Here is a 19,970-nt window from a genome sequence, read left to right on the forward strand (position 1 = left end):
AGAAGGAGGGCATATACTTGGAGCTGCTTTTTCTGGTAGCTAATAATTTCTCCTTCATCTTGCCCTGAGTTCTACAGAATATATTTGCAAGAAGGCTAATGAGAATGACAGATTTAGTGCAAAAGCAGATGAAATACCAGAAAATAACTACCCCTTTTTTGAAATAAATTTATAATTCTCATGCTCTAACAATTTCTTTTTTTTTAATTTTGGGTTGTTTTTTCTTATTTTTAAGATTTATTTATTTATTTATACAAGCACTGGATACAGTCAGAAGCAAGGGAGGGTGAGAGAATTTACCAGAGCCACAGCGGGGAACAGAACAGGCAGACAGACGAAGAAATACACTGCTGAGGGGAGCAGTGGGTGCGTCAGGAGAGGTCTGTGCGCCATGTGGGACCCTCCTGGTGGCTGGGGATCGAACTGGCGCTGCAGAGGCTGCGGGCAGCTTTGCAGCCCAGCGCTCAACCGCTGCGCCACCAGGTGAGGCCCGCTCTAACAATTTCTAACAATAAAACACATGTGTTTGTCTATTTATTAACTTATTAATGACCAGTAATGGCATGTATAATATCTGTTCACTGCTGGTGTTCATGAGACACTAGAGTATATCAAGACCATAAATTATTTCAGACTTGTATGAAAAAAATTTCTCAAAATTATAAAACTACGAATTCAGTACTCAAGAGAGTATTTTCAGGGGCCTCCCTGGTGGCGCAAGGGGTTAAGATGCAACCTATGAAGTTGTTCACAGCCTCTCCAACACGAGTTTGATTCCCCAGCCAGCCAGGGAGCAAACCACATGGCGCAGCAGTCTCCTGACTCCCCCGCTGCTCCCCTCACCAGTGTACTTCGGTCAATCTGCCTGGTCTGTTCCCCACTCTGTGTCTGGTGAGTCCTCTCACCCCCCACACCTCTGGCCTATACCCCAGCTCTTGTATGCATAAATAAATCTTTAAAAAAAAAAAGAGAGAGAGAGAGAGTATTTTCAATCTTAGCAATCATTCACTAGCCCTTACAACTATTTGTTGTACTCAAGGTTAACATACTAATCAGGATATTGCAGCACTTTATTAATATTTACATGGAAATTGTTTTCTTTAAATTTCCCTTATAACCAACACCAAAACAGTGTTATCTGTAGTTTGTAGGTGGAAAACATAATAAAATTTATGAAATGATTTTATGGCAACCAAGGAAGCACATTTGTGGCAGCCAAGGAAGCACGTTTAAATCTTTAAGCCATTAATCAGAATAACTTTTTGAAATTCTTACAGAAAACTTTCTAAATGTTCCATCTGATATGTCAGTTTTCTTTGGGTCAAAATGCCCAAAGATATATACAAAAATAAATGCTCCCCAACATCTGAAAAATCTGTTTCATCATCATTAACTAACTAGCATCCCTGCAAGTCTTCTATTAACAATAAAAATAGCAGATGTCTTTGCAAGAAATTTTGCAGTAGAGATTTCTATTCTTCTTGGGCAGATTTTATAGCTAGATTTTACAATTTTTTTTTTTAAAGATTTATTTATTTGTTTATACAAGCACAGGGTACAGTCAGAAGGGCAGGAGGGTGAGAGAATTCACCAGAGCCAGAGCAGGGAGCAGAGCAGGCAGAAGGACAAAAGTATACTGCTGAGGGGAGCAGTGGGTGGCAGGAGAGGTCTGCGTGCCATGTGGGACCCTCCTCCAGTGGCCGGGGCGCAGCCGGGGATCAAACCAGCGCTGCAGAGGCCACGGGCAGCTTCGCAGCCCAGCGCTGAACCGCTGCGCCACTGGGGAGGCCCGATTTTACAATCTTTTTAAAGCCTCAAACTTAAACTGATCTTCTCTTGACTTTTTTTATTTTTCCAAAACAGTCCTTTCCAATACATACTACAAAATCATTTTACTTAACAGAAATTAAAAATAACTGAACATGGGGCCTCCCCGGTGGTGCAGAGGTTGAGCGCTGGGTTGCAAAGCTGCCCGCAGACTCTGCAGTGCTGGTTCGATTCCCAGCTGCTCCCCGGCCACCAGAGGAGGGTCCCACATGGCGAGCAGACTTCTCCTGCCGCCCGCTGCTCCCCTCAGCAGTGTACTTCGGTCCTTCTGCCTGCTCTGCTCCCCTCTCTGGCTCTGGTGAATTCTCTCACCCTCCCCGCGCTTCTCACTGTACCCAGTGCTTGTATAAATAAATAAATAAATCTTTAAAAAAAAAAAAAAAAAAGAATATTCTTTAAAAAAAAAAATAAATAACTGAACAGTAGTTGTCACCTACCTGTAGTACCGAGATTGTAGGTATGTTGAACAAACAGTCTTTGATACATGACTGGCTGACCCAAAGTCTATTACTTTAACCCTGTATGGCTGCCGAACAGGATCCACCAACATAATATTCTCTGGTTTCAGGTCAGCATGAATTAAACCAAGACTTTTCAATTTTTTCAGTGCAGTGGCCACTTGTTGAAGAACAGGTCGAATTACTTTGAGTGGCAGGGGGCTGAATTTATTTTGTTTCAAAAAGTCATACAAGTTTTGTTCCAGCATCTCAAAGACTAAACAAGTATGGTTACGGTGCTGAAAACATTCATAAGCTCGTACAAAGTTATATTCATCAGCATTTTCAGTACTGAGTCTTGCTAATATGCTCACTTCTATTTGACCTTGCCGTGCATAAGAAGGGTGATTCTTCAAAATTTTGATTGCAACGATTTCATTTGTCCCTCTTTTCCAGCATTTGACTACCTGGCCAAAAGTGCCTCGACCAAGAAAATCAAGGACTTCATACGTATTTTTCATGGAGCATAAAACTTCATGCTGCACTAACTGATAGTCCCCTTCTCCAGTGGTACAATTCTGTTTGGTTCCTGTGGTAGTCGTCACAACTGTCACTGGATTTCCCATGTTGGCTTGCAACATTGCAGGAAGTATGGACAATTCATCGACAATCTGCATTGCGCTACTATGATTATCCAGCTCCTCACTCTTGCGCTTCAATCCACATCGCTGGGAGCCGTCTAGGAAATTTAACCTGTGTCGCCACGCCCCAATCTGAGATGCCTCCACTTGAGCTTGCTTTTTCTGAGCTGCTATGACCTTTGTAGCACCTGCAGTGTTTTTTAAAACAACAGCACTTTGCAACAAAAAGTTGTGTCCTCGAGGTCTATTAAATGGTATCTTTGTCTGAAAAGCACTACCCTTCGTGGGAGGATGAGAATTTCCAAGGTTTCTACCACTCACATAGGTCTGTGGATAGTTTCTTTCTTGGAATACACAACTGCTTGGCTCTACTTTGAGTTTCTTCACACTACAAAAGGCACTTGACTGAGTTTGATAAACATACGGTGGGTAGACCAAGACTTGTGAGGCCATACCTACAAAAGAAAGAAAAAAAAGGAATGTTACTAAGAATTTTGTTTTCAATTTTAACTCTCATGAAGACGACTTTAAAGGGTCAAATCCTTAATCTAAAAATAATGAAATTATATTGATTTTTTTCCCCCTTTGGAGAATATAAATTAGAAAGCAAACAAATACTGCAAATAATGTGTACCGTACATAATTGGAGGGAAAGCAATTCGACAATATCTAACAAAACTGCAAAGGCTATTTCTTCGGCCTAAAATTAGGCAACTCAGATATACAAGAATATTCATGCCACTCTGCTCCCCATTCTGCCTTTGGTGAATGCTCTCACACCCTGCACCTGGTCTACAGAGGTTGTTGTATACATAAATAAATAAATCTTTTTAAAAAATAAAAATAAAAATTCTGTCTCCAGTTAGTGAATTCCCAAATGTTCATCATATAATGACCACCTGTGGAATTATCACAAGATGCTCACAGCCCTATATTTTTGTCCCTCATTATATTTAAACAGTTTCACACGCAAATGCTCCAAGTATGCTCCAACTGAAGTGCTAGAATTTCCTTTAAGAGGACAACTATAAAAGATGAGGAAAAATCTTCAATTATAGATATTTTCACCTTTCCATACCAAAGAAGATTAAAGAAAAATATTCTCAGTCTAGGGCCTCCCCAGTGGTGCAGTGGTTGAGAGGTGGGTTGTGAAGCTGCCCGCAGCCTCTGCAGCGCCGGTTCGATCCCCAGCTGCTCCCCGGCCACCGGAGGAGGGTCCCACATGGCGCGCAGACCTCTCCTGCTGCCCGCTGCTCCCCTCAGCAGTGTACGTCATCAGTCTGCCTGTTCTGCTCTGCACTCTGGCTCTGGTCAATTCTCTCACCCTCCCACGCTTTCTGACTGTACCCAGTGCTTATATAAATAAATAAATAAATCTTTAAAAAAAAAATATTCTCAGTCTATACAGCTCACAACACTTAGGCATACCCAGGTCAGCCTACACAAATGATTTGTATAGTTTTATCCCTTTCAGTTTAAAATTGTTACATATGTAACATAATCTGAAGAGCTGTGAGACCTCTAAATTATATACAGTGTTGCAAGGCAATGTTACCTCAATAAAAAAATACAAAAACAAAATGTTACATTTTCAACAAATCATGAACAGTTGAAAGACAGCAACAAAGGTTCTCTTTAAAGAAGATACAAAAAGCACAAACTATAAGAGGGAAAGGTCAGGAAACCTGACTTTATTAAATGCAATGCTTTTGTTAATTTATCAAATGATACGAGAAATAAAGAAAAGCCACAAATATGGAGAATATATTTGTAACACACAATTGATAACATATCTGACAAACTAACATATCATGCTGTGACTGGGTAAAGTCTCCGAAAGTGGGTAACTGATAAACAGGTAATTCACAAAAAAGGAAACCCAAGTCAGACTTATAAAAGGAATCTTAACCTCACTGAAGTAAAAATACCAACCAAAACTATAGTGAAATGCCATTTTATATCTATCAAACTGACAAAAAGTAGGCCAACACCCAATGCCAAAAAAGTGGAAGCAAAAGAGAAGCTTGCAGACTATGGTAAGGAACACAATCACAGAACAGCTAAAGATGAACAGCTCTAGCAATTTTTCTCCCAGATATATATCCTGCCTAGAGGAACTCTCACACGTAAGTACAATGAAACACGTAAAATACGTCAACTGCTGCGCTATATAGAGTAACAAAGATTTTGAAATGACCTAATTATCAGAAAAGGAATGGTTAATACTTTCTCATACAACACACACAATACACATGTGGCCTATACAGCAATCACCATGTATTTATTTACCACACATACACAACCCCAACAATGATAAGGCAAAGATATCACAGATACATCACAATTTCATCTATGTTAAAATGTGAGGGAAAATGCATGTCATAATTAATGACATACAGCAAAATGAGTGAACTACAATTACTTCTATCAACATGGATAAATGTCAAAACAATGTAGAATAACATTGCAGGAAAGCATGTATCATTTATTATAAAGCAAACAGACAAACCTGTATTTTTAAACATCTTAAGTATGTGGTAAAAATATTAAGACATGCAAGGAAACGGAAATATGCTAAGGAGAAAAAGGAGGGACTTCAACTCTCAAACCTGTTTCATTTTCTACTTTCACTAGTTTCACACAAATTGATTCTGGGGGCCTCCTTGGTGGCACAGGGGTTAAAGACAGCACTATCAAGTTCGATCCCCTTTGGGTCAGAGCTGACCCACATGGTACAGCAGATCTCTCCTGTCTTGCCCGCTGCTCCCCTCATCAGTGTATTTTAGCAGACCTGCCTGCTCTGCTCTCCACTCTCTGGTGAAGCCTCTCACCCACCCCCAACTCTAGCTTTACACCCCGGTTCTTGTATGCATAAATAAATAAATCATTAAAAAAAAAAAAGAACTGATTCTATTACTCACTATACTTTCACAGACTGAATTCATGTTGATTTTTGATGAAGGGAAATATTGACTAGAAAATAATTAATTGTATTTTTACAATTACAACCTCATTAATTGTATTTTTTAAAGTTAGAAAAAAATAACCATTTTAGTTTTTTTTTCACATATTCAAACAGTGACATCCTTATTTTATTCTGTTTTTCTTTCAATTCAAATCAAAAAATTTAGAAGTAGGAAAATTTAGCAGATGAATTAAAACTTTTTTTTTCTTCACAATGAGTTCCTTCCAGCAAGAAGTGAACACATATATATACACACACATAACTATTGATACATGGCACATGAAGGTAGTAACAAGGATGTACAAGGTACACAGGTAGCAAAAAAAGAGGGGGGGATTAATGTGTGCCCTGAAGAAGCAAGAAAACTTTCAGCAATAGGTCTATGAGATAATTTGGAAGGATGATGGAAAGATTTCAGCTATGCAGGACTGAATGGATACTCCATTGATATAAACCATAGCTTATACAAGAATATAAACTAATGAAAAATGGCATTAGCATTATTTGGGTAGGACAGGGACTCACAAAATATGGATGGCAAACTCCAATCAACCCTATTTTTGTATGACCTACAAGCTAAGACTGGTTTTTACATTTTTTCTAAGGATTATTTTAAAAAGGTATGCAACAGAAACCACACGTGGCTTGCAAAGCCTAAAATACTTGCCATCAAGCCTGTTAAGAAAATTAGCCAACCTCAGCACTGGAACAAAGCTTCCTGGTGGAGTGAGCTGCTGCTGGAGAAAAAGATGATCTTTGCCATTGACAGCAACAAGGATGGAACTGGAAGGGATTGTGCTCAGTGAAATAAGCCAGAAAGTAAAAGAAAAATATCGATGGTTTCACTTAGAGGAGGAACATAGAGGAAAACCAAGTAAGGGGATCAGGAAAAATTTTAAAAGAGTAATTATAATAAATTAAAAATCAAAACCAACAAATATAAATCTGAGATATTCTGCAGGGGAAGAGGAGAGAGTAGGATCAAAAGAGGGGTAGAAAGAGCACAAGGGACTACAGTGATGGTGCACGTATAAATAGGTGGTGGGAATTTCACAGGGAATATACCTGAGAGGAGAAAGCATACATTGTACAAAAATGATGATAAAAATATATATATAATTTAAAAATATTGCTAATTTTAAAAAGTGGTGATTCTTGTAGACAAAAGAAAGAGAATGGGTCATGAAAAACCTTGTCTCCCTTGCTAAGGTGATAGGATGTCTCGGAAGGGTTTTATTTTTTTTTTTATTATTTTTTTAAAGATTTGTTTATTGATTGATTGATTGATTGATTGATTGATTGATTGATTTATACATACAAGCACTGGGTACAGTCAGAAGCGCGGGAGGGCGAGAGAATTCACCAGAGCCAGAGCGGGGAGCAGAGCAGGCAGAAGGACCGAAGTACACTGCTGAGGGGAGCAGCGGGCGGCAGGAGAGGTCTGCGCGCCATGTGGGACCCTCCTCTGGTGGCCGGGGAACAGCTGGGGATTGAACCAGCGCTGCAGAGGCTGCGGGCAGCCTCACAACCCAGTGCTCAACCTCTGCGCCACCGGGGAGGCCCGTCTGGGAAGGGTTTTAAATAGAAATCAACATAATCCTATTTGTTATTTTAGGAAGATTACTCAAAAGAAAAAACTGTGAAGGATAAACTGGAATGGGATAAAAATGGAGACAACAGTTGGAAAAAGACAGTAACAGTCTAGATAATAGTTGATCCAGAGCCTGAGCAAATAATAAGAGAATGAAGTTGATGATTAACAATATGTAGCTAAGAAGAGCAACCACATAATTTAGTAAGGAGTAAAGGAAGAAATTGTCACAACCATGTTTGTGACTGGAAATTTGGAAAACCAGTAGCCAAACAGAAAAATTTAGAAAAGAAACAGAAAAATGGAGAAGAAAAATGGAACTCGATTTTAGACATGCCGAGTGTGAGGTGCCTAGTCTCTTAGTTCTAGCTCTTTTAATGTAAAATCTTAAAGAAAGGTTATCTATTCTAGTTATAATTTATTTGTGAAATTATCCTGGGAGCAGGAGGAGAGACATGGAAATTAAGTGAGGAAAGCAATTAGTAAATACAAAGGAATGGTAGAATTAAAATTTCACTATTTGGAAGCAATCATAATAACTGATACAAACAAGAATTATCAAGGGATACAAAAACTAATACCTGAAAGTGTAAAGAACAGGTATTATTACTGGGAGGCAATTCACCATGGGTCTCATGTTATATGTCTTTCAAAAAGGGCCACTGACCACCTCTGTGGAGCCTCTTTTCAAGGGCATTTATTTATATGAGGAACAGTCTTTAACGGTAGAGACAGTGGCTTCCTCCTGAGCAAAGGGTAGGTTGTTTAATATCCAGGATAATAAAGATAATGACTCTCTCTTGAACAACTGTCAAGTAGGCTTACTGCCCCTTATAAAAGATTCGAGTTTTCTAAGGATTGGGGTTCCACTTCTGCAATGCAACTCCTTTTGTGCAGGAGTTACTTAGCTCAGTTTACATCAGTCTGTGAAAAATGAGTTGAAGAAGCAGAGCAGATTCTGCCTTACTGACGACTGCTACGGTTATAAGAATCTTTAATTGATGTCCCATGAGTGTCCTCTCTTTTGCCAGCATAGGCTGTTAATTTGTCAGATTGAAAGAACTTTCATAGTTCTTGGCCATTATGCAGTATCAAAGTACCTCCTCACAAAATACGTGTTTATCAAAAGGAAGAAATTGGCAGATGACACCTTATCCATGTGGTCAATGTTAAAATCAGTAGTATTGAGATATATCGACATCATGGCCTCCTCTGTTAGGAATACATTTCTCTCTTGTACTTCTAATACAAGAAAACAAATGCAGGGCCTGCCTGGTGGCGCAGACAGTTGGGCGCAGCACTGTGAAGCTGTCTGCAGCCTCTGCAGTGCCAATTCGATCACCACCGGTCGTGGAGCAAACCATATGGCGGGGGAGACCTTTCCTGTCTCGCCCACTGCTCCCCTCAACAGTGTATTTCAGTCATTCTGCCTGTTCTGCCCCCCACTCTGTCTCTGGTGAATCTTCTCACCCTCCTGCACATCTGGCCTGTGCCCAGGTTCTTGTATAAATAAACAATAATAAAAAAAAAAAATCTTAAAAAAAAAAAAGAAAGAAAACAAATCCAAATTGAGACTCATACAAAATAACAGGCAGTAGTCTTCAAGATATCCATGTCAGGAAACACAAAGATTGAGAAACTTTATATTACAAAAAACTAGAGACATAACAACTGAATAAATAGGCTTTTAGGGGAAGTTTAGGAGTAAAGGGACATTATGTCTGCAACTTTGACAACTGGGGGGGTGGAGAGAAAACGTAAAATTTTAAATGATGTAAAATGTTAACATTTTAGATGAAAGATAAACAAGACTTCTTTATACTCATAAATTTTCTTTAGGTCTGAATTTTTGCCAACTGATTAAGTCAGACAGAAAATAGGAATATGAATGATAGGCATAAAACAACGTTTTTTTAAGCATAAGCCTACTCTTCAAGGGTTATTCATTTGGGACTGAAATACCAAAAATACTTTTATTGATTTTTTTAATTGAGGTAACATTAGTTTACAACACTGTAGTTTACAACAATATATATGACTCAGAAGGCGAGCTTCACATCTAATGTATGTTACCACACCACACCTACCACGAAAGGCACCCCCTAGCCTTCCACCATAGTCAAATGGGCCCCCTCCCTCCTTTGCTTCCCACCCTGCCATTAACTGTTGACTATCTTAAGGCATGGCCCATAAAAACTAAAATCTGGAATACAATGCATACAATGAGATCCTGGAATTACATGCCAGTATTAATGAAAAAGCATTCACAAGTAGATAATGGAAATCTTTTCATTTAAAAGTTATTACTCAATGCACAGTAGTTTGTGGAGCTTTTGTTAATTATGTCATCTCTTCAATCAATGGAGACCAGAAGTAGAATTTCACTGTGGTCCCATAAAAGAATAAAATGGGCCTTTAATTCTTAAAAAGATAACAAATCTTAATACTAGTCTACATAATGACCTACAAATGATAAGTAATATAGCCAGATATATCCAGACAATAAAAACTAGTTTACAGCCTCACTGGTTCATTTCTCAATTATTCTGCTTAAAGTAGTTATTTATAAAAGACAAAATAACACACCTTATTAGAAACAGAAAGCAAAATAACCAGAAAATAAGTTTTTGGTGTGAATAGCAAATTAGTTTCATTTTTTATTGGTCATTTAAATCTCAAAATACCTTTGTCACTAACAGCTTATTTTATTGGTATTCTCTCCAGGAAATTACACTAAAACACTTTCACAAAAATGAACCATGGCATACTGTATGTATAAAGCTTTACAAAATAAACCTGCTGTTTGAGGTGCCTACGAGAAATATTTCCTTGAAAACACTAGTCTTGGGTATTTTCCAACAGTATTGTGAACAAGTATCTAGGGAATGTGTTGACTGCACTATAAATCAGCATGTTAAATAACAAGCTTCATCTGACTTAGCAAAACATCCCAACTTTTGGAACAGAAAATGACCTGTTGGGACATTTCAAAGCTGCTAGAAATCACTCTGCCAATACAAACTTTCTTATTAAAAAGGTTAGAAGAGTTAATTAAAAACAGCAGTTAAGAACTACTCTTGTAGCATATTAAGTCTCCAGTATTTTTCTTTTAAGCTATATAAAATCAAAACTCAGAAATAATGACAGACAAGTTAGCTAAAGATAAAAAAGTTCACGTCAAGTGTCCTCTTCCTTGAAGTAAACTTTAAGATTTACAATTCAGATGTAGTTTATAAAACTTAACAAAAGAAAATTTTATTTAAAAATTTCATATAGTATCAATACCAAAATCTAATAGATTGCTAGAAAAGTTTTATCATTTTAGGTTATGAACAACTCCTTAAGTCAAATCATATGCTATTTTAGAGGAAATATGACACAGAAAAACCACCTCAAAACTTACTTCTTGGGCCTCCCTGGTAGAGCAAGGGATTAAGAAGCAACCTATGAAGGTATCCCATAGCCACTGCAGCACAAGTTCAATCCCTGGCCGGGGGAGCTACCCACATGGCACAGCAGACCTCTCCCTTGACTCACCTGCTGCTCCATTCAGCAGTGTATCTCAGTCAATCTGCCTGTTATGTTCCCCATTCTGTCTCTGGTGAATCCTCTCACCCTCCACGCCTCTGACCTGTATCCCTGTTCTTGTATGCATAAACAAATAAATCTTTAAAAAAAAAAAAAAAAACTTACTTCTTACCAAAAAATTCATGCAACTTTTTAGGCAAAGATAAGTAAGAAAGACTAAGTACTAAAGACTAAGAAGGCAAAGGTGAAATCAACCTTATCAAAACACCTATAACCTAATATACCTCTGAAACAAATCAACAGAAGTAGTAGAATCCTAGATTAATAATATGATCAAGTATCCATTGCTGGCTGTGCAAGATAAAGGGGAAAATTCTACAGAATTAAGATTTCTGTAAAAAAATCACAATTCAAAGTTGTAAATGAACAGTTATAGAATTGAAGGTTAAGTTCTACAAAGCTTTTCCAAATCATTGGGTAAACAACTTTAAGATTCTCATTTTGTACTTCTAATAGTGTAACATCTTACATTCATACTAACACTCCAGAGTAAGGCATATGACAAGAATTAAGTTTAAAAACCAGTGAAGTAAGAACAGGAGCTGCCCCCATATATACACCTACACAGATTAACAGTTTTGCCTTTGTAAGAGTTGAAAGGATGAATTTTTGCAGCAGCACAAGTATTATAGTACTCTTAGTTTAGAAAGATCTTTATGAAAGACATTTTAGCACTTGAAAAAAATAATCTGGAACAAAAAAGTCAACTATTTGTTCTTCCCAAATTCTGTTGAGATCCTAGATGTTCCGGAAGTAACCTATACTGCTAAATTCAAAGTGAATTTTTTGATTCCTATCATTATGTTCTCTATTTTAATTACCAGATATGCCACTTTATATAATTATCATTTTTTAGTAATGTTGTGAAATATATACAACATCCTTCCTAACAGTAAAACAAAGTTTCAATTTTTTTAAAGATTTATTTATTTATGCATACAAGAACTAGGATAGAGGCCAGAGGTGTGGGGGGTGAGAGGATTCACCAGAGACAGAGTGGGGAGCAGAACAGGCGGACTGACCAAAATACACTGCTGAGGTGAGCAGAGGGCAAGACAGGAGAGATCTGCTCTGCCACGTGGGTCACCTCCCTGGCTGAGGATCGAATTCACGCTGCAGTGGCTGTGGATAGCTTCATAGTGCTGCAACCCCTTGCGCCACCAGGGAGGCCCTTAAAGTTTCAAATTTTATCTGTAATCTTTATCTTGTGCACTAAGGATGGTCTTTCACAGGCTCTAGGAAATCCTATGCTTCAGAAACGCTCTATGGTGTCACGTCAGAAACAACAGAAGGAACAGAAATGAGAAGATGTGAAGAAAATAAGATTCTTTTCTAATTTTCATGACAAATTTGAGAAAGGGAACAGGGGAGAGATTTACAAGTCTCCTTAGGAAAGTCAGAAAAAACTGAAGAGCAGTAATACAACTCATAAAGACCTACTTAATGAGGAAATAAAACAAGCAGCTTCTCAAAAGTACTCTCCAAGGAAGGGTACTGAATTCTTAGAAATCTATTAGAACAGCTTTTGGTTAGCTCTGACCACCTCTAATCATTAACTTTTTAAAGTGACACACTATTGGGATGCTTGTCATAAACTGTAAACACAAACTGCAAATTCATACGGACTTAAAGATTTCTTCTAGGGCCTCCCCTGGTGGCACAGCGGTTGAGCGTTGGGCGGCGAGGCTGCCCGCAGCCTCTACAGTGCCAGTTCGTTCCCCGGCCTCCGGCGAGGGTCCCAAAAAAAAAAAAATTTTTTTTTCTTCTACAAGCCTACAAGAAAAAGATTTAACATTAGCATTAAAAATCACACTGTCATACATGAGACTACAAAATGATATGTATCAGAATTATAATAACTTATTCAGAGTCATATGGTTAAAGAGAATTTTAATGGCACACAAAAAAACACCTTTTAAAGTCATTTTTAAAGTCATTTTGGCTTGAGGTTGCATAATAGTAGCTAGCACATTTTAAATTCAAAATTAGGGAGCGATCTATGCAATAAAATAAAGAAAAATATTAAATCATTTGAATGAAAATGGTCATAAAGTAGCTACAGTTTACTGATGAGAAGTTCATTCTCAGGTAGCAATCAAAAATTTCTTACTAACCAAAATTAACCTCATGCCATTTTTTTCAGACATCTGCATAAGAAGCTAAATAAAAATCTGATTTGTAATGATTACTTATAATTATACATGATGAGTATGTCAAAACTATTACTTTATAACAATGTTAATACTTTAAATGTCATTTATTTGTAGAAACCTGGCATATTGAAAGTAAAAATTGTCACTAAGCCATTTTCATTACCTGGAATCAGATAGCTAGAATGGGTAGCTTACACTAAGAGATGAAATTTAACATTTTGCCTTAAAAACATGAAAAAATAGACACCGTTCACTCCAGTGAAATTTCAGCATGGCAATCATTTCTAAATTTTCCAGAGGTGAAATTTCAGCATGGCAATCATTTCTAAATTTTCAATTACTATAAGTTACAAAGTATTCAGGAAAAAAGGATCTATTTCCCTCCAGTTATTCTAATGTACCTTTTAATTTACAATTATAATACAGGTATAATTTAATATATCAATTTGTTCTCTTAGATGATCTCTTAATGAGCATTTTGAATAGAGGCATAATGTCCTACCATATATACATGTCATAATTTGCTGGATTGCTTTTTTTCCCCACTTTTTCTACTATTTATATAAAATATAATTGTGATATACATATTCATAAGCAGCTTTTACACTATTTTCTTCATATTAATTCTGAGGAGGGGCACTTGAAAAACAACACAAAATTTTGCTTTGCAAAGTACAGGTATATTGGTTTTTCAATGTACCCACAGAAACAAAAATTTTAAGATTTAAAGTTTCAAACATAAACTACAATAGAAATGAGTGAGGGTACCAAAGAGGAAATACATAAAAAGCAACAAATTTGCAAATAGGATAAATCAATTCAGTTTTAGGTACCAACCCGTAGGGGGAAAAAATAGAGACCAACATTCAGTTCAAAAGATGAAATGAAAGCCCAGAATTGAACATAGTACACTACAGATGCAATTACTAGAATATGTAAGATACAAATAAAATTAATGGAGAGCTTAGTGGCAATAATTTCACTAAGTGGCATCGACAGAGCAATGCGTAAGGCGCAAGAAATGAATAGAAATTCAAAGAGAGGCCAGAGTACACATTTAAGAAGTTTGAAAGAAATAAAAAAAGGATAGATCCATATACTTGAGGAGGCACAATTATCAATGAAAGATGGCTGCTTGAGATTCCTGGTACCGGACAATTTTTAAAGACTGGGAAAAAAAACAAGAAAAGATAAATTTGAACTTACTGAACATACTAAAGATGCTAAAAAAAAATTTTTTTTTCCCATACAAAAATCTACACTAGAGAAGAAGGTAATCTTGGAGGGAAGGAGAAGTTTCTTTCCTTGAAAAAGTAATGAAAATATATAATGTATACAGGTACAGGTTATGTTCAGACGTAGTAGGCTGTAAATCTGGAAGAACTTCAAATGCTCATTGACCTCTACACAGGAAACAGATTCATCTGTTAGAAGTAAAAGAAATGAGGGAAGAATGGATTTTTGAGATGTCAATGCCTGATGACACAATCGTAAGTGTTTGGTCAGTTACCTGTCAAGCTACTCAACAATGCCATACTTTAAGGAATATAGCATGCCTGTATTTGATTATTTTATAATAGTATTATATTTGATGCCCCGAAGTTTATTAGGAACTTTAAGGGATATAAAAATCTTTAAGATATGGTCTCTGACCTGAAGAACAGTCTTGATACTAATTTTTAAATATAATCTTTCCCCAAACTAGCAATAAAGCATATTAACTTCTCATAGTTTATAAACTGAGGTATTTTGTTCTCTTCCAATGAGATTTATAGAAATAATTTCAAGTTGAGTATATCCTCAGATGTGAGATACTTTAAGGAGAATTTACAAGTTAAAGAGCAGTAACTAGAAATATTTTCATAAGTGCCACACTAGGCTTAGACAGGGCAACTTAAAAAAGTCAAACATTACAGGCGCGCAGACTTCTCCTGCTGCCTGCTGCTCCCCTCAGCAGTGTACTTTGTCAGTCTGCCTGCTCTGCTCTCCCCTCTGGCTCTGGTGAATTCTCTCACCCTCCCGCGCTTCTGACTGTACCCAATGCTTGTATAAATAAATAAATAAATCTTAAAAAAAAAAAAAAAGGCAAACACTACAATTTTCTGCTCAAAAGCTATCAAACAAACCAATTATGTTACATTCCCTAACACCTTAAGAGCATTTCCATATAGAATTCAATTTTAAATTCAAATGTATGGTACATCAAAATGTCAGCAAATTGTCAAATTTCTTTAAGAATATATCATATACAATTATAACAGGGGCAATGTAATATAATATTTGCACTTTCCAAGACACTGCTTTAAGGACCTCAAGTTAAATATATTTTATTTAGATAAATTATACTCTATTTGTTTTTGGTATTTTTTGTTTGTTTTTAAACATGCTCATTTATTTTTTCACAATGTAGGATATCTCCCCTCAGGTGCGCTCACCATAGATGCAGGGGGGTGAGAGGATTCACCAGAGACAGAGTGGGGAACAGAAGCACACTGCTGAGGGGAGCAGCGGACGAGTCCGGAGAGGTCTGCCTCATCATGTGGGTTGCTCCCTGGCCAGCCGAGGACCCAACTCGTGCTGCAGAGGCTGCAGATTGCTTCACAGTGCGGTGCTCAAACCCTTGCACCACCAGGGAGGCCCAAGATAAAACAGTTTTCATACAAATAATTCATCACTATTTTACTTGCCACAAAATTTCACTTATTAGTGGCAACAATTTGTGATTCAACTACAAAGAACATTTAAAGCATATTAAATATATTTAAAGTCTAGTTATTTTAAGTCCAGTACTACTCTTATCTGACTTTAAATTAAAATATACAATACAGCTAGTCTATTGCAGAGATAGACTAGCTATTGGCTATATAGCACATAATCTGAATTTTCATTGTGATTTTATGTCACTATATGCTAATCTCTAGAAGTTGTAATAAATTACAGAGAAGAAATGTCTTTAGAAAGTCAGGTTCAATTTTCAATGTTATCACTCCATCTAACTTATTAACTATTTATGACCGTAGCATTATTTATCTAAAGTCGTATAGTTTACCAAGCCTACATTATTATTAATCAGATATACACCTGAAATATATGCAAATGAATTTTTTAGGACTTTAAATTACTGGGTATGAAATATCTTCTAAACAAGTTATTTTCTGCAAATGTTTCTAAGTGTAACATTTTCTTTTTAAAAAAGCATTGTGTTTATTAATATGCAAGTAGGGAGAAGTTGAAAAACTTAAAAGTTAATATAAATGTTCTAATAATAAATCAAATGCTTCTTTTCAAATTTCTAAAATGAAATAGGTAGCTAGTTAATTGCAACTAAGCTTTATATTTTCCATCAAATCTTAAAGATGGTTTTCTACGTAAGTCATGTAATCAAATAAAATTTATAATAAATGACTATAAAATTTTAAGGGGGAGAGGGAGTGACTCTTATTCTGTTCCTCTGATTATTTCACTGTCTACCAAATCTAAACAACTTTTTTCCAATTAGAATGTTCCAGCATTAACAATGATGTGAAATAGAAACAATTAAATATAACTACCCCAGCAATCCTTTATTTTCAATGTGAGCAATGATTATACTAAAGAATCAGTCTTTTACCAAGCACAACTCAGAGGGAAATACATTTTCCTTTATTATTCATCTCTAAATCTCCACTTCTATTAGGTGTAATCATTTTGCTTAAAAAAAAAAAAAAAAGAGGGGCCTCCCCTGTGGCGCAGCGGTTGAGCACTGGGTTGCGAAGCTGCCCGCGGCCTCTGCGGCACCGGTTCGATCCCCGGCTGCTTCCCGGCCACTGGAGGAGGGTCCCACATGGTGCGCAGACCTCTCCTGCCGCCCGCTGCTCCCCTCAGCAGTGTACTTCGGTCCTTCTGCCTGCTCTGCTCCCCGCTCTGGCTCTGGTGAATTCTCTCACCCTCCCAGGCTTCTGACTGTACCCAGTGCATGTATAAACAAAAAACAAAAAAACAAACAAATAAATAAATAAATAAATAAATAAAAAAAAAAAGAGAAGTTGCAAAGAAATTGCAACATGAAAAGTATATCTGGAAATGTAATCTTTAAAGAAGAGATGTTTATCTCAGAAGATAAAAATGGACTGTGTGACAGACATAGAGAATTCTGGGTTTTAATTAAGTTTGGAAAACCTAGATTCTTATGTGCACCTAAGGATGATTTTTAAGACCTCCAAAAACTAAGGAAAAACTATTCCTATTTAAATCAAACTCATTTTAATAGCAAAAACATGTTATATGCCCTTTATACTTCTAATTTCAAGCTAGGACTATTAACATAAAAAAATTTTGATTGCATAGAGAAATTTAATCATCCCTAAATTCTACATTAAGTCTTTTAAATTGAAGAAACAAAAGATACAAAGAGAAAAGGGGAATGAGCGGGAGGAGGGTTGGAGTTTAAAAATGTCATGGAGGATAAACAGATATTATTTCACAAGACAGATCATTTAGCAGGTGTCACAGCACGCAGTAGGCCTCTTTTATCTGTGGAAGATTTGTTCCAAGGCCTTGGATAGTAATTATCCATCTATATATGTATATATATATGTCTTCAGCAGTATATCCATATATATTTGATATATAATGTTTTCCATATACACATACCTATACATACATTTATATTATATAAATGAGACAGAATAAGACATTAAGAATAACCAATCAAAAAACACTAATACACTGGAACAGTTATGAGAATGTGAGATGTGTGTGTGTGTGAGAGAGATTATAGTTAGTATCTTCAGACCACAACTGACCATAAGTTACTGAGACTATGGGGGGAAAAAAATGAGGATAAGGGAGGGACCACAATATTCTTAATTATATAATTATGTTTTATCTTTCTCCCAAGCTACAATAGTTCACCCACTTTCTAATGAAGTAAACTGGCAACTTGAACATTAAATCAAAACAGATTTCTATATAGTTCTCCCAAATCAAACCAAACCAACCTCTTTCCCATCAGCTTCCTCTACCTTACCTATCAGTCAGCCTTCCACAGTAAAGAAAAAAAAAAAACATTCTTTTAGAAAATTAGGTCAAGAAATTGCTTGGGTCAAAGAAACAAAATATATTTAATGTAAAAATATATATATATTGTCTTGGTTTGTTTCATTTCAAAAACTTAATGCTAGAAAAAGACAACTTCCTAAAATACTGATTTGGCATTAACTACTAAATACAAGACACTGTAAATCAGTTTTAATGACCTAACTGTCCCCAAATCAAAAATGCCACCGTAGAAATACAGTATTTTCAACATTCACCTGGTTCTTTTAACACCCATACACAAACAAAAACAAGAAAATTCCCACAAAAGTAGTAAGTGGTTTTAGGTCCTAGCTTAACAGCAGTATCCCTCAGAATCAAGGCAATATGATGCCTTTGTGTAGTGACATATGGCCCAAGTAGTTGATACTGCAAAATAGGTCAAGGTCTAATTGCCAGACATTTAGGTAAAATGCAGAACATAACATCCTCCAAATATCTATTCTAGCTTGATCCTAAGAGTGACTGAGGTAAGGTCCAAAAGAACAGCCATGACGAAGCTAAACAGGCAGCATATTAATATAAAAGTTTATTTTTTCCCTAAACCATATATATATCAAGTGTTCATTTATCAAGATCTTTAAAACAAAAGCTCAAAATTCATTTGACAGCTGTTGCTTTTTAAAATTGCAAGGGAGAAAAATATGCATTCAACAAATACTTATGTGCCTGCCTTCCTGACTATAGTAACCAACTTCTGTAATTTGCACCTTAGTACCCCATGACAGAACATCCAAAAAAATTAAAACAGTAATGTCTAAAGCTTCTTTTAAAGCATGTTTACAAGAATTATCTCATAAAACCATCTACTTTTATGTGAGTCTAAAATAAAACCCCATGCCCAGAAGCCAACGGCCAGCCTTTAAGCAAGATAATAAGTAGTTCAATGGAAAAGGTATTATGACAATAAACTAAGACTGGCTCACCATGTTATGATCTGCTTGCCTAATATGTATTTTAGCCTCTGTAGTCAGCAACGTCCAAATATAAATTTAAAACATTTAATGACTGGTTCTGTTCTAGATTTCAAACTCATCTTACCTTTTTAAAACAAAATTTTAATCTAAGGATCACCCCAATTTTTAGTGTAAAACTTATTCCCTAGAGAAGAAAAAAATTAAGGAACCAATTTGTTCAATTTGTCTGTAAGTATAAACAAAAAATCAAACGTCAAAAATCTCAAATATTTTTGGACACCTCTAGCCACACGAATTCAAAACAAGTTTCAAAATTAAAAGATTTCATAAATAAGAGAGCTCTCCAGTGAAATAAGTCAGGAGGAAAGAGAAAATATCCGATGGTTTCACTAATCAGAGGCACACAGGGAAAACAAACAAGGGATGGGGGGAGGAGAAAAATAGCAGGTAAACTATAAATCGGAGACATTCAGTTGGGGAGGGGCAACCAAAACATGGCAGGGAAGAGCACAAGAGACTTTGGTGACGGTTCACAGGTGTCTCGGTGGTGATAATTTTATGGAAATTAGACCTAAGGGGAGAATGAACGACGATGTAAAAAGTATATAAATAAATAAGAGCTCTCTACATTTTATGAAAGCACCCATAAATATCACCAAGAGGTACCTTGGTGATTTAAAAGCATTTCAGTCGGTTAACTACATTTAAATTATTGTTAAGTGGCTTGAAGGCGTAAGTAACTAGTAAAACTATTTTTAAGGTCAGTCATGTTGTG

General features: G+C 36.4%; 1 protein-coding gene across 3 annotated transcripts in view; it reads right to left on the minus strand.

Moving 5' to 3' along the window:
- HIPK3 (homeodomain interacting protein kinase 3) overlaps positions 1 to 3,358 on the minus strand; it is a gene marked incomplete at both ends in the record, with an annotated part of 46,603 nt that extends 43,245 nt beyond the window's left edge. For all 3 annotated transcript variants that reach the window (XM_084231217.1, XM_084231215.1, XM_084231216.1), the window contains one exon: positions 2,265 to 3,358. In XM_084231217.1, coding sequence (XP_084087343.1) covers positions 2,265 to 3,358 — 1,094 coding nt within the window. The remainder of the gene's footprint in view (positions 1 to 2,264) is intronic.
- Between the last annotated feature and the right edge of the window lie 16,612 nt (positions 3,359 to 19,970).

The sequence above is a fragment of the Talpa europaea genome (genome assembly GCF_964194135.1).
Source record: "Talpa europaea genome assembly, chromosome: 1".
Taxonomy (NCBI): domain Eukaryota; kingdom Metazoa; phylum Chordata; class Mammalia; order Eulipotyphla; family Talpidae; genus Talpa; species Talpa europaea.